The 15,501-nt window shown below is 34.5% G+C and overlaps 1 protein-coding gene across 3 annotated transcripts in view; it reads right to left on the minus strand.

Moving 5' to 3' along the window:
• Window positions 1–15,144, minus strand: part of LOC136385002 (pregnancy zone protein-like) — a 55,008-nt gene extending 39,864 nt beyond the window's left edge. For all 3 annotated transcript variants that reach the window (XM_066355749.1, XM_066355740.1, XM_066355731.1), the window contains exons 1-12: window positions 14,982–15,144; window positions 8,966–9,149; window positions 8,019–8,178; window positions 7,799–7,851; window positions 6,754–6,774; window positions 5,932–6,100; window positions 5,420–5,504; window positions 3,426–3,537; window positions 2,997–3,111; window positions 2,737–2,846; window positions 1,726–1,887; window positions 193–420 (exon numbers count right to left, since the gene is read on the minus strand). In XM_066355749.1, coding sequence (XP_066211846.1) covers window positions 193–420; window positions 1,726–1,887; window positions 2,737–2,846; window positions 2,997–3,111; window positions 3,426–3,537; window positions 5,420–5,504; window positions 5,932–6,100; window positions 6,754–6,774; window positions 7,799–7,851; window positions 8,019–8,178; window positions 8,966–9,149; window positions 14,982–15,067 — 1,485 coding nt within the window. In that variant the 5' untranslated portion in view covers window positions 15,068–15,144. The remainder of the gene's footprint in view (window positions 1–192; window positions 421–1,725; window positions 1,888–2,736; window positions 2,847–2,996; window positions 3,112–3,425; window positions 3,538–5,419; window positions 5,505–5,931; window positions 6,101–6,753; window positions 6,775–7,798; window positions 7,852–8,018; window positions 8,179–8,965; window positions 9,150–14,981) is intronic.
• Between the last annotated feature and the right edge of the window lie 357 nt (window positions 15,145–15,501).

The raw sequence follows: 15,501 nt of genomic DNA on the forward strand, positions 1-15,501 counted from the left end.
ACTTTATTCCCTACACAACCTTCTTTTGTTTGTTGAGTCTCTGCTGGAATCAACCTCAGAAAAATGAAAGAATCAAGAGACCATGGATGAGAAAGCAACATAGTAGTGCACAAGTAATATTTACATTCCTAGTCCATTCATCACTTTTGTCTACTGATAAACTCCAAATACATTTTGTGGTTGTATTCTTACCAGGTAATAGAAAATGATTTTCTTCAGTTCTGCAATGGCTGGCCCCTTGAGTATATAATGTGCGTTGATAATCTGTGTTTGTCCACAGGGCAGGGTACCAGCCACAGGCTCCAGTTGAACAAAACTTCCACTAAAGGAGAAAACATGATGTGCAATGTGTGTAGCTCTTTGATGATCTTCTCGTAACCAAGTGAAGCTATAACATGTGTCACGTTGGTCATGGTAGGCCTGTTCAAACAGAAGAACAAGTAATCCATAATGTCTTGAAGCTCTTTACTTGAGCATCCTCCTAAAATGAATACTTAAAATTTTGTGTCTTCTACTCTAAAATACACTGTGCATCTCCCTTGTTCCCATTGACCACCAACTAAACCCAATTTGCATAGATTAAAAGAAATTATCTTCAGATTTATCATCTTTTCCCTGATTTTGCCAGCTCATCATTCACCTGACTCTTCTGCAGCTTAAAGCCAAAGGAACAATAACGTCCCAGTTAGAACGGCAAAAATCTTCAGATAATGAGTCCTTTGTGATTGGTTTAATTAATATTACATTATATATATTAATGAAATATCTTATTAGTTTGTGGGTTTTGAAATTTTTTTTATAAATAATCCTCAGCAAATTAGCATCTATGCCTCTTTTCATTAATGTGACTTCTGATGTTTAAGGCCTATGGAGCTTATGGAGCTTTAAATCTTCTAGATATTGCTTAGCCAATAATTCCATTTATTTCCTCTTCAGTAGTTGCTTTTTAACTCTTTTCTGGGTGCACTTATATTTTTCCTGAATTTATTAGGCATATTTTATGAACCCTTCTATTTGCTCTCATAATAAAGTTTGTATTTTTAAAATTATTGTACTTAAATAATCAGACTAATAATATATAGTTCTATTAACTCTATAAATATAGGAAATATTCAAGTATAGGGACCCTGTTTACTTATTTTTTTAATCATAGGGAAAATAGGTATTTATTATATAGAAAACATTAAACATTATTACATATTTTTAATTGAATTAACATGTGAACATTAGGGAAAAACAATTTATATGCCATCTATTTAAGCTGAAATCCATAAATCATAGTCTATTGTCATTTTTTTTGCTTGAAATTATAAGCATGAGGACATTTTAGCTATAGAAATCTTTTAGGCATCTTCATTAAGTAATATATAAGTGTGTATAGGGGGTTCTAGTCATTTAAAAAATATCTAAGTAGGTATGTAAAAACAAGTTACATAAATTATCCATTGAAGAACTGATATAGTTCAGGAAAAATTTAGCAAGATATTTTTTAGATAATACATAAAAATTTAAAAATAATTCTAATCAAATTGTCAGGCACTTCTACAGTGTCTTTTCTAAAGTCTTTATTATTTTTAATGAAATTTTTATATCCCCAAATTTATCCCCAAGTTGGACAGCTTCTTATTTCTATCTCTTAAATATGTGTGCTCCTTTACTTTTGAATATATGATTGTTATTAAGGTTTCTCTTTGTTCTCAATATTTTTTTCTCTTTCATACTCACCGTAAGAAAAAGCTGGTTAGTAATTACATTGGTAGTATTGATTGAAAACTCTGCAAGACCCTGTTCATTGGTAGTTACATTGGAAATATAATTAGCTTCATTAGAGGATATGAAGACAAGTTTATTGGGCATGGGCACATTTTTTCCATCCATCAGAAGCACCTAAAGAAGAAAAGTACTTGCTAAGTTATGTGAATAATACTGAGAGAGGTAGACTTCATGGGAAAAACTACTTTGCTACCATAACTTCAAAACAAAAACGAAAGAGCAATAAACAACTTTTCCAAATTGACTACAGAACTATTTCCTTCCATTTAGATCCGGTCTTTCCATCTCCTTTTTGTAATTTGGATCCTCACTTTATTTTTCATTTCTTGAAACAAATCTTCACAAGAATGTTTCTTTTGAGAAAAATTCAATAATTAGAAAACTGGTAAAATTAATTCTTAATATGAATAAAGTCAATATTATTTATTTATTTTATTATTCTTAAAGTATATAATATCTTAAGTAAAAAAATCCATAATAACAGCCAGATATTGCACACTATTATAATTCCAATGTTTAAAATTAAAATTATTTATTCAGTTATTTTAAACAGAAGAAGAGCTTTAAAAAACCATATTGACAGCCATAAATTGAGTCATTTGTGAGAACTCTTAAAATTCTGATGCTGGCTGGATAATGACAGAAAGATATCAATTTATTATAAAATGGGTGCGATAAGGGGCTGACCTAATAATTAACTTATATTTCATTAAGCATCTTTATTAGTTACATGTTCAAAAAAGAAGTAGTACTTCTGATTCTCATAATACTGTAGTGTGTGTTTGTGGGCTTTATCAAGGATATTACAAAGAAAAGTATCTATTTTTGTTTAATTGCATGATTTTGGTCATTTTAACTAATTGATAAAACTGAAGTAGGTATGGACTACATCAGGGTTTCCTGGACCTAGGTTTAATTGGACACTTCATTTGCCTGTGAATTGAAATACACAATACACTCTACCTGACCAAAGAAGGGCATTCCTCGTCGAAAGTGTGAATCCACTTTCACAAACTGGAGTTTGGTTACAGTGTTTGTGATTTTACTGATTCCATTTCCAGTCAACTCTACGTCTGAAAAATATGTAGAAAAGAGTAAGTACTATCGAAAGTAACTTTAGTTTTAAAATTCATTTCCTTCCACCTCTGTTATGACCTTTATTTGTTATGGAAAACAAATTAATGTTTATTGCTTTATTTCTCATATACATTTATTACTCAAACCTGTTCCTTCTTCTCTGATCGTGGCTTTCACATTAAGTTCCAAATCAAAACCCCCATTTTTAATCTGGAATGAGTTTGTGTTTACTTCTCGGGTCATGCAGCCATTACTGTTGAGCTAAGAAGAATACAAAAATTGATAAATGTCATACTCACTCAGATCAATAGACACTAAATTTATTTTTGTTCTGGTGCCAAGACAACTTCTTTAGGTTAAACATGCTAATAGCCCTTTAAGAATTTAATATCATATTTGATTTGTAATTTTTATGATTAGTCATACAAATGAGAATTTTGTTAACTAAGAATAGAAACTTCATTTTTGGTGGGGGAATATTTTGGGATCAGCTAACTCTGATCCCCTTTAGTAAAATGGAGTAGCTCAATGGGTGCCAACGTTAATGCTTGCTAGAGAGAGCACTGTATACTAACCGTTTGACTGAATTCCTCGCAAAGCTCTTCTTTGGGACATAGATAACCCTGAAACATATTTCGACACATGCGCACAGTTGCAAGTCCTGGGACAGGTTTCCCATAGGTGTATCTGTCACACAAGGAATAAATCATGAACTGAGGAAAGGTATCTACATTTTCACTATCAGCCCAATACAGAACAATTATTTTCTGTGCAACATTATTATTTTAGACTCAGATCAAGCAGAAATATGTCTGGAAAATGTCTCTATTAAGATATTAGCCATTAAGATATTTAACACTTTACTTCAATACACAACCAAGTTGCTTTGGGATATTTTTATTTCTTCCCTTAAGTTTATTTATTTTATTGTTATTTTTATTGTCATTATAAAAATCAAAACTTGTTCTTTATATCATATTAAAAATTATGTAAGAAATAGAATAAAACAAATAATAAATAAGCAAACATAACACCCATATATACAGAAAGCCATGAAAAACCAATTCTGGGCATATAAACATTTTTTTTGCTTGTGTGTACTCTATACTTATATTAGTTCTCTCTATTTTTAATATAAATGGAATAATTGATCACTTGGGAGGATCATTAGTTTTTTTTTCCTATTTGCAAATGACTCCAATAGTACTTTAAGTAAAAAATATAATCAGTGTAACCACCACAAAAAAAAATATAAAATGTCCTCAAAAATTAAAAATAGAGATTATTTCAAAGTTTCAGAATTTGTTCTTTTATTGTATTAATAAAGGATCTATGCAAAGCACTTCAAGTATTCTCTTAAAACTGGCCAAAGGAAAGAGTAAAATTAATTAGATCAATGTAACATGATGGAACAATCTGGAAAATGTAACAAGTGGGATATTTACAGACGAACTGACTTGTTTTCTATAAGCTAACACAGTGAGAAAAAAGGAAGTTCTAGATTTTTAAAACTTTGAGTTATTTATAGATTTCCTATGGTTTGTTTAAAAATATTAGGCAAAAACTATAGGGAAAATCAATGGAACAAAATTGGCAAATTTTATAATTTTTATAATAGTTGAAGGGCACACGTGGTAATATTTTATTAATCTGTCAACTTTTGTATTTAATTGATAATTTTCATTGTAGAGAGTTGGAAAAAAGAATGCGTATGAAACACAATAACCAAACAAATGTGTAAAAATATTTTTGGGAAGTATTTTTATGAAAATCAAGGGTACTGGAGTGTAAACTCAAACTTAGTATTATATAATTCCTTTTACTTTTTTTTTTTTTTTTTCCTGTATTTTTCTGAAACCGGAAACGGGGAGAGACAGTCAGGCAGACTCCCACATGTTCCCGACCGGGATCCACCCTCACGCCCACCAGGGGGCGATGCTCTGCCCCTCCGGGGTGTCGCTCTGTTGCAACCAGAGCCACTCTAGCGTCTGGGGCAGAGGCGGAGGAGCCATCCCCAGCGCCCGGGCCATCTTTGCTCCAGTGGAGCCTCGGCTGCGGGAGGGGAAGAGAGAGACAGAGAAGAAGGAGAGGGGGAGGGGTGGAGAAGCAGATGGGCGCTTCTCCTGTGTGCCCTGGCCAGGAATCGAACCCTGGACTCCTGCACTCCAGGCCGACGCTCTACCACTGAGGCAACCGGCCAGAGCCAATTCCTTTTACTTTTGATAAGTGTAGTAATGGCATCATGATTACATAGAAAACTGCTACTAATTCTTAGAGGTTCATACTGTTGCAGCTGGGTGAAAAATGTTTGATTTTTTTCCTCATCCTGAATTGTTAAAGCAAAAAAAAAAGTGTAGCAAATATGGAAAGGTGCTACTTGTTAAATCATGATTATGACTGTCTCTATTCCTTTCTACATTTAAAAAATTTAATAATAAAAATAAAGAGAAGTCATTAAAATAAATTTTAAAAAGTGGCAAGAAGAATTAATTTATAAGAGTGTACCTAATTAAATAGTCACTCAAAATGAGGCAAAATATACCTTTCAGACAAAAACAATTTTACTCACATTCCACATACTGATATGTTCACTTTTTCATCCAAGATAGTGATTATCTCTGGGACTTTAACTTTGACCTCAAACTTGGGAACCACTGTTGATAGAGATAATACAACCAGAGAGGCTGGTAAACATTTAATGGAAATACAAATATGTTTATGTCTATATTTTTTTCCTCAAAAATACCCTGAAAAGTTATATTTATTTTTCAATATATCAATGCGAAGATAATTAAATTTAACACCATGCAAAATCTAACTTTTTGACCACAACAGTTCTCAATGACGTTAATAAATGATCTTTCCACTAATAAAAGAACTTGGCTACTTGGCAAAATGTAACTCGTTACTGAAAATCATCAAGCTCTTATAAACTTCCATGTCCATAGATAATGATGACCTTCAAAAAATATAGCTGACTCTACTCCAAGTTCAACATATCTGTGGGAAATTCAAAGGACCTAAGTGAGTTCACACTCTGAACTAAAAAGTTATGACCCTTTCATCTTTAATAATGCATACCAAATTCCTCCACAGTGAAGGGGTGCTCTATACTTCCGCCCGATTCCTTCTGTACCACTACCTTGTAGGAGCCCTCTATTGGCTCTGATGAGAGGGAAAAGGCTAATTGTTTGAGGCCACTCTGTAACTCGAGACTCTGCCATTGTCCAATTCGATTTCTTTTTGGGTCCTAGAGGTAAGAAAGAAGCACGGGATAATTATTTTGTCACAATAGCCCTGACAAAACATGAATTTTAGTGTAGTGAATGGCATTGCTTTCAGGAAAAACAAACACAGAAAGAAGGTGAACCACAATAAACCTGATATCCAAGAGAAGGAAAATTTAAATCTGAAAGGTTTTTTTGTTTGTTTGTTTTTTGTATTTTTCCGAAGCTGGAAACGGGGAGGCAGTCAGACAGACTCCTGCATGCGCCTGACCGGGATCCACCCGGCATGCCCACAGGGGGCGATGCTCTGCCCATCTTGGGGTGTTGCTCTGTTGCAACCAGAGTTACTCTAGCGCCTGAGGCAGAGGCCACAGAGCCATCCTCAGCGCCTGGGCAAACTTTGCTCCAGTGGAGCCTTGGCTGCGGGATGGGAAGAGGGAGACAGAGAGGAAGGAGAGGGGGAGGGGTGGAGAAACAGATGGGCGCTTCTCCTGTGTGCCCTGGCCGGGAATCGAAGCCAGGACTCTCACATGCCAGGCCGACGCTCTACCACTGAGCCAACCGGCCAGGGCCTGAAAGTTTATTTTTAACAACAGTTCATCTGTTTGGAATATTTCAGAACTTCCTGTTCCTTAAATGTACTGACTTTCTTAAAGAGACTCTTTCTGATGCTTACCTCAAGGTATACCAGTGGAATCTATACAGAAAAATGAAAAAAGAAATGTGATTAGAATTTCACCACAGTCTATGATTTCAGAATTAAGATCAAACAGCTTACTAAGAAATAATAATAATATTTGTAGTAAGATATATAAGAATTTAATGTGAAACATAAAAAAAGTGGAATTGCTCAGGGAAATCAATAAATAGTTCTAAGGAAAGCATGATAATATATTTATACAGAAACCATTGTTGTCATTTCCCTGAAAAATATTATTGTTGAGTAATACTTGTTAATATTGATTAATTTATTAATACTCTTTACTAATAATATTATTTGAGTACTAAGATCTTAGTGAAGAATATGACTATATTGTTTACTTACATAAATTAAAAATGAATATTAATAGAGTTATTTGTCATTATGATTTAGATTCAACAAGAAAAGAGTTCCCAGAATGATTTGGTTAAAAGTAAACCAAGAATATTTCTTCTAATTTTAAAATTGTCTAATATCTACCTTTTAAAAGTAGCCTTGTTTCTTTGCCTTCATATTGAAAGCTAGTTGAAGGCAAGAACACACAAGTAACATAAATGAAGACTCCATATATAATATATGTTATATGTATAAATATATGGTCATATATAATAAAATTATAACATATTTTATAATTTTGAAATTCTTCTGCAATTTGCATATTTCAGAAGAAGTCAAAGTCTTTGATGCTTTAATTAATCATAAACTCCTTCAGAATATTGTTATGGATAGCACATAACTTTTTTATTGTGCCTCTTCATTATACTTAATGTAGTGTTTTGAAAAACAATAAGCATCTCTATTTCCAGACCGATTAATTACTGTTACACAAGAAAAGCTTCCTCATCACTTACCCCTCAATTATGCCTGTATAAGACTCTTGATTTGTAGTGAAGCTAGAAACTAGGTTCTGTTAGAAATGTCTTTCATATTGCTTTTCCTGGACCTTCCCACCTCAGCTAGGGTGAGTACTCTCATCCCACCATCCACCATCCACCCAAACTGTAGATACCAATTTACTTACCAGCTCATTTAGGGGGTGAAAATTCTTATCCACAGAGACAATGCGGAATTTTACTGTAAAAAGAGATTCTCTGATAAGTCTCAGACATGAGAAGCAGGTAATGGGGTAATAACACAGGAGGTTATGAGATCAGAATAATGATGACTCTGGCTGAAAAACCTGTTGAGGAGGTGGCTCTCCTTCGTAGTGTTGCCACAAACAGTGGAATTTCCCTACATACCTGTCTGTCCTGGTTTATAGATGGGTTTGTCTGTCTGGACAAAGACCAGACTTGGATTGTTGTTTACCATCACTCTCCTCCTCTTCTTGAAGTCGTACGTCGATCCCTTTATATGGATGGTGAAGAAAGCCTCCTGTTCAGGGGATGAGATCCTTGGGAGCTAAAAAACAAAGAATACTATTGAGGAACTGCACATCCTTTTCCTTCTCACTCCTTCAACCATTACTGTTTTCTACCTCTTTTTCAGCTTCTCCAGGACTAGGGAAGTTTGACCCTTTCTCCAAGTGGAAGAGTGAAGATATTAATGTAAGATTTGGGGAACAATATCAGTGAAAGCAGCCATCAATGGAAGTCAAATTCCTATATAGCTCATCTGGAACTCTATTTATTAAATCATATTCCTTTTAATTGAGTATTCTGAAGGAATGGAGAGAAGCATCTCTGAAAAAGTATGGGCAAATATAAGAGTTAAGTATCCTAAGGCAGGCAACCTCACAGAGGTAGTGAATATTTGTATGGAGCATCTTGAACCATTTACACATTCCAGGGTTGAAGACACCTAATATCCCACCACAAGAGAAAAAGTCTGTTACATGCTGTCCTGTCATGAAGTATTTGTATGGTCTGTTTCTAGGCATTGTCCAACTCTGCCCTGACAGAGATGGTTATATAACAAAGTTAGAAAACCCCTCATATAATTTCTGTGGTTAATACAATTTTTTTAAAAAGGAAATTAAAGTAAACTTCGGAGAGTACAAAAATGTTTCTCCCCTAATCTGGTGAAAAAGTCTATGCTGTATTCCTCAATAGCTAAAGACTCATTCACCTTGGTTTTTTCTGAAATCCTTGCTTACATTCTAAAGTCATTCTTTGGGGTTGAAAACTAGCTCTCTATCAACATGACTTAATATAATGTATTCAACAGGAAGAGGTAGCTGGTTACTCACAGTGAAGGAGACACAGCGGAATAAGTCCTTCTCTACCACCAGGTCAGGGAAAAGACTCATGTCTTCTCTGAGAATCTCCAAGGAAGCACTTACAGTCACTGTCTCATTCAGGTGGTTTAGAAAAAGGCAGGCCTTTTCAGGGGTCCCAGTGTGGAGCGTTGAGGAGACTAGCACCATATATTGCCTAGGAAAAGAAGAAGACCAAATACGAGAAAAACAGAGGATAGTAGGCATTTTCAACCATAATTGTATTTTCCATAACAATATGTATTATAGCTACATTCAGTTCTGTGCTATCACCTCCATCTTATTGGCATGAAAAATATACTATTTTACTCATCAGTAGTGCTTTAAACACACATTATCCACTGAAAGTTGACTTAGAAGATGTTTCAATTTTATAAGCATATTTTGTTTTAAAGAGCTTTAATATCTAAATTCTTGAATAGGTACCCATCATGTACACATATACAGTGTGTCCGTAAAGTCATGGTGCACTTTTGAACAGTCACAGGAAAGCAACAAAAGTTGATAGAAATGTGAAATCTGCACCAAATAAAAGGAAAACTCTCCCAGTTTCATACCTATTCAGTGCAGTTTGATGTGGGCTTATGCACAGATTTTTTAGGGCTCCTTAGGTAGCTATCCCATATAGCCTCTACAGACTTGTCACTGACTGATGGCCTACCAGAATGGGGTTTCTCCACCAAACTGCCAGTTTCTTTCAACTGCTTATCCTACTGAGTAATGTTATTCCTATGTGGTGGCGCTTCGTTATAAATGCACCAATATTCACGTTGCACCTTGGTCACGGATTCAAATTTAGTGAGCCACAGAACACACTGAACTTTCCTCTGTACTGTCCACACCTTGACTGGCATGGCCGTGGGCTGCTTCGCTGTACACACGGTGTTATGTCATCGTCTGCACATGCGCACATGCTGCCACATCATCTTACAGAAACTGGTCAAAAGTGCACAATGACTTTACAGACACACTGTATAATAAATTGTGAGCGATCACTCACTTTATAAAATGACTTACATTAAAATATGTCTAAGTAAACATCACTTTTGCATGAGCACTACTACTGGATTTATACAAATTCAACTGAAAGAACTTAAAATAAAAAAAATTATATAAAATATAAAATAATTTATATAAAATAATATAAATAATACATATGTAGGTTGCTAAATAATTTTTTAACAATGCTGAAAAAATAATATATATGCTGATTCTCTTAAGTTCCTCAGATATAGCTTAGCTGAAAAATTAATAGTTTTTTATCAACGTTTTAGTTTTTATCAATGATTTACTGTGCACATAGAGACCACGCAAGTACTCACAGCATTTGATTTTCATTCTCTTTCATTCTCACCTTCTTGAGGCAATCAACCTTAATATCTTAATAATGTTTCTATGTTAATAAATATATGCTTGTGTCAAGGCTATATCTTTTTTATTGAGTAACTAGTTCATGTAATATATATTATTTTGCAAAGTCTTTTTTACTTAAATTCTTGAATGTATTTAATTATTCAGAGGCATGAGACATTTTTTTGAGTGAACTTCACTTTCTTGTCTTGATTTCATTGACAAGCTTTCTTTTTCTATGCTATACTCATATTTTCCTGTCACAATTTGATTCATTCTTTTGAAACATTTCAAGTGACACCTTTCCTGAAGCATTGAGCTCAATATAGTCTCTTTATACCATGAATCCTACGGGCTGAAAGAGAATCTGCATTTCCTAAGTATCTGCTACTTACCCACAATTGTGTTAAGCAGTCTTTATATTAAGCCTTTTAATTCTTTTAACAATCTTATCAGGTATATATAGTATATCCTTCATGTTCATGAGAGCTAAAACATGAGATCCTCATTAATTTACATATTTGATTGTATACAACAGTGCAATTAAATCTCTTAACTTCTCACTAAGTAAGTAATTATACATAAAATGTGAATCCTCAGAACTTGAATAATTCAATGCCTATAAGTTCAAATAATTTATTTATATATTTGAAAGTAAGTAAAAAAGAGGCTCTGGTTGCTTGGCTCAGTGGTAGAGCATTGGCCCATGTGTAGATGTCCTGGGTTTGATTCCTGGTCAGGGAACAAAGGAGAAGTGCCTATCTGCTTCTCCACCCCTCCCTCTCTTGCTTCTCTCTCTCTCTCTTTCCATCCTACACCCATGGCTTGATTGGAGCAAGTTAGCCCCAGGAGCTGAGGATGGCTCCATGGCCTCTTTCTCAGGTGCTAAGGAAAGCTCAGTTGCTGAGCAACGGAGCAATGCCCCAGATGGGCAGAGCATTGACCCCTAGTAAGCATTGCCTGGCTGGATTCTGGTCAAAGCATATGTGAGAGTCTGTCTCTACCTTCCCTCCTTTCACTGAATAAAAAAGAAAAAAGAAGAAAAAAAGAACAATATTTATAGTGTTTTATTACCCTTTCTCTTCTACCACCAACATGAACTCTTACCTTTAAAAAAACAGGCATTTGACATATGAAACACAGTTTTATTAGTTTACACAGTTAATAGGTGGGAAAGTGGGTGTAGAGAATAACAAAGACAGTTTAATTGTTGATTGAGAAGTCAAGTGCAGTCTCCACGTGGTCTGCTCTGGTCCAGCAGTTTTCCCGTATATGTTTTAAATTCTTACTTGGCAAAATTATATGCCATGAATCTTTAGAACCACTCTTAAACCATTAAAACCTAGAACTGTTTATTGTAAAAACATTAATGTTTTGTTCTGAAGCAGAGAGGTTCAGAGCAGTTAAATAAGCTAACCATGGTCATTCAGATAGTATTTCTTATCTAATCTCATCCTTATATTTAGCTGTTTCTGATTTACCTAACATCTGGTCTTTCAAAGATGTGATAAATATTAAAAATTTTTATTTTCCCAACAACAGCTTTGTACAGGCTTATTATAGTGATAACAGTAAAAACAACCTTATGGGGGCAGACAGTTTCAGTGCCCATTGCTCTATAGCTTTCTCCTATTTTGATTTGTGCCTTGAGCTCTTTTTATCCAACTCAGGAAAAACAAAGGAGGAACAAACTTCTAGAATGATCAGACTGAGACATTTCTCTGCAAGTCTGATATTTCCCCCAAACTCCCAGTTAAATTCAACATTTGTTAAAAAGTGCAGACTATGGTTAAAAAGTAGATTACAAATTTTATCTGAGTGATCCATACATTGTCTATTGCCTTATCTCCTTCCCCTCCCCCAATTGAATAGTAATATTATTCTCTGGACACTGCTCATACAGCAGACTTAAAGACTAAAGTTGTGGCTATTTTAACCCTTCATTTCCGAAAGCTTTATTTTTTCTATATTTTTAAAAAACAATTTATTGAGGTATGATTGAGACACAAAAAACTGAAACATATTTAGAATGTACTACTTGATTATTATGTAGTTAAGTATACCTGTAAAATCATCAGCACAATTTTTGCCATAAATGTATCTGTTATTTCTAAGTTTCCTCTCTCAATTATTACTATTATGTTGTTATTGTTATTATTGTAATGCGAATATTTAACATGAGATCTACTTTCTTAGCAATTTTTAAGTATGTAGAACAGTATTAACTATAGGCTATAAAAAATTCATCATTTTTTTACCTCTTCATCCACTTTCTCCCTTAGTTATTTGACATTAATAGGAAAGAAATCATCAGTATATTATAATTTTATTCAATATACTACTTTTATTTTTATTATCAGCCTAATTAAGACCACAATTTAAAAACTAATTCCACATATATTTGTTATTTCAAACAACCATTTCATAAAGGTTTAGTTAGTATTCATTTGACAAATATTAAAATTAAGACCCATCAAGGTTAAATAATTTGCCCAACATTTTACTTGTACTGAGCAAATACAATGTTTTAATGGGTTACTTAATCATGAATGTTTGCATTTTAAATATTTGTCTTTGTAGGAATGATTAAATTTTGCAAATATTAAACTGATGACTTCTAATTTTCTCTTTTTCATCAGGTTTCTCTGTCACCTCTATCCCTCTGAAGCTTACTGTCCCATGACAGGGGAGAACAGTTAGTCTCTAGGCAATAGCTCTCATTTATCCCATCAAGGGCTCCTGTTCGAGGATCAAAGTGAAATTTTCTGTATATAGAGAAGATTCCTCTTCTGTTTATGACAACTAGGCCATGAGGCTTATATTTTTTTTGTTAAATGGTGGGAAAGATTTAAAGTAATGGATTTCAATGGGCAGAATAGGTTTCCATTTTGTTGGGCTGAAAACACAGACTGTTTACATTACCCCAATAAAGTCACTTGCTTCTATTCAGCCTGTATTTAGAAAACCAAACAGCCTGTACTTAGAAAACCCCACATATATTTCAAATGCTCTGTGAATGGAATGCAATGGAAAATGGTACCATCCACCATTGTAGATGAGGTAGAAGAATAATGAGAGAGAAATACACCCTTACTGGTTACTTGCAAATTATGCGTTGAAGAAGCCTGAAAAGGGGGAACTTGAGTTGGTCAGAGTTCTAATTTCTACATCTTGCACTTTGGCCTGGAGAGGACCAACTGTGTTAAGTGGGTAAAGGTAACATAGAGAGCAGAAGATCCTTTTACCCCTCTCCCCACTAGGTAATCTGGGGTCTACCCTGAATTAATCTGAGATGTAGCTATATCAGAGTCATCTAGCAGTGCAGTGTGGGTAGGCAAGAGAGGGTTAGAAGTTTAAACCTTCTAGGATACTTCAGTGTCTATATGTACTTATTGGCCCCAAGAATTTCACAGCTCTCTAGAAGAAATGTAAAGGCAGTGGATTGAGGCCAGAAGTCTTAAATGGGTGACTGGCAAAGGTTATCCTGCAACCAGGTTTGTTGAAACACCACCACTGAATTGGAAGCAGAATGGTGTAGAACAGAGGTAGTCAACCTTTTTATACCTACCGTCCACTTTTGTATCTCTGTTAGTAGTAAAATTTTCTAAACACCCACTGGTTCTACAGTAATGGTGATTTATAAAGTGGGGAAGTAACTTTACTTTATAAAATTTATAAAGCAGAGTTACAGCAAGTTAAAGCATATAATAATAATTACTCACCAAGCACTTTATGTTGGATTTTTGCCAAGTTTGGCAGAATAAATCTTTATAAAACAACTTACTATAGTTAAATCTATCTTTTTATTTATACTTTGGTTGCTCTGCTACCCCCCACCATGAAAGCTGGAACCCTCGCTAGTGGGCGGTAGGGAACAGGTTGACTACCTCTGGTGTAGAAAGTTGGTAGTTTTGTGTGATTAAAAAAAAGAGTCAAAGTAAGCCAGAGTCAGCTAGAGAGAACTTCTGGGACTCCTTGGTAAACAGAAAGTAGTGGCTGAAGACTCAAATGGTGGATGTTAGCAGGTAAGGAAAAGGCAGATTCACAGTGGCCAAGGAAGACCGAGAAGTCTGAGACCAAAGACATGACCCTTCTCCACCAGTAAGTAATGGAGATCACATCTTCTAGACACTACCTTGAATAGAAACTGGGAGAAATGAAAGAGAAGTCTTGCAGTTTTTGGATTTCTCCAACTTTATAACAAAATAGGGTTAAAATTATTTTTCCCTTGCATTGACCATTTATTGAGAGCTCTTGATGACTCAATAAGTTATTGAAAAATAAAAGAACTATATTTTTCTCTATTTATGTGATATACAATGTGAGTTAAATTGCACTCCACAGTACATTTTAAATATTTTTAGAGTTAATGCTTTCTATTCAAAAGAATGAGTCTTTGTATGTGAAGTCTGCGGTTTCACTCTATAATGAAAACGTGCTTCTTAATGATGACTTATGTTCATGGCTATTATTTTATGTGTATACAACAAATAAAAGGAAAAATGTATTAACCACTTATAATTAATCTATTATGGTTAGAAAGTATCTTAACATTTAAAGAAAAGACAAAGTAAAGATAAAAAGAAGAGACTAAAATAAAATACAGACTCTTGAGGAAAGGACTTTGAGTGATACTTACGGTTCTGCAGAGTTTAAGGCATTGGTAGCAAACAAGACAAGGAGAAGTAGCATGAAACCCGAATGGGGAAGTCTGTGTTTCCCCATAGTGAGGGACAAATCTCAGGGACTGAATTATGCCTGACGTCCTGCCTTCAGCTTGGTCCCTGAGACCTTATGAATCTAACAGGCTTTATATGGCTGCTATTTGTAAACAAGCCCCACCCCACGGCTTCCAAAGAATACTCAGAGTTGGGCACAGATTTCCTAAAAGAGTGGTTGCCCTCAGTGATTGCCTCATTACTCTCAAGGCTGAGTGTTTGTTTTCCAAAGGGGAAAAAAGGGAGTAGTTTTGTTTTAAAATGCCTAGTTCTTTCATAATGAGAAATAGAACAGTGAAACAAACAAACAAACCTGAATGGTGGTAGTATAAAGTCTGCAGGAAGTGAATATTTTCTTTTATTTATATTGAATCTGAAAAAAACCCACAACGCAACTTTTTCCATAGTGTTTTTTAAAATTTAAATGTAATTGATATAACA

This window comes from Saccopteryx leptura, chromosome 1, assembly GCF_036850995.1.
Source record: "Saccopteryx leptura isolate mSacLep1 chromosome 1, mSacLep1_pri_phased_curated, whole genome shotgun sequence".
Lineage (NCBI taxonomy): Eukaryota > Metazoa > Chordata > Mammalia > Chiroptera > Emballonuridae > Saccopteryx > Saccopteryx leptura.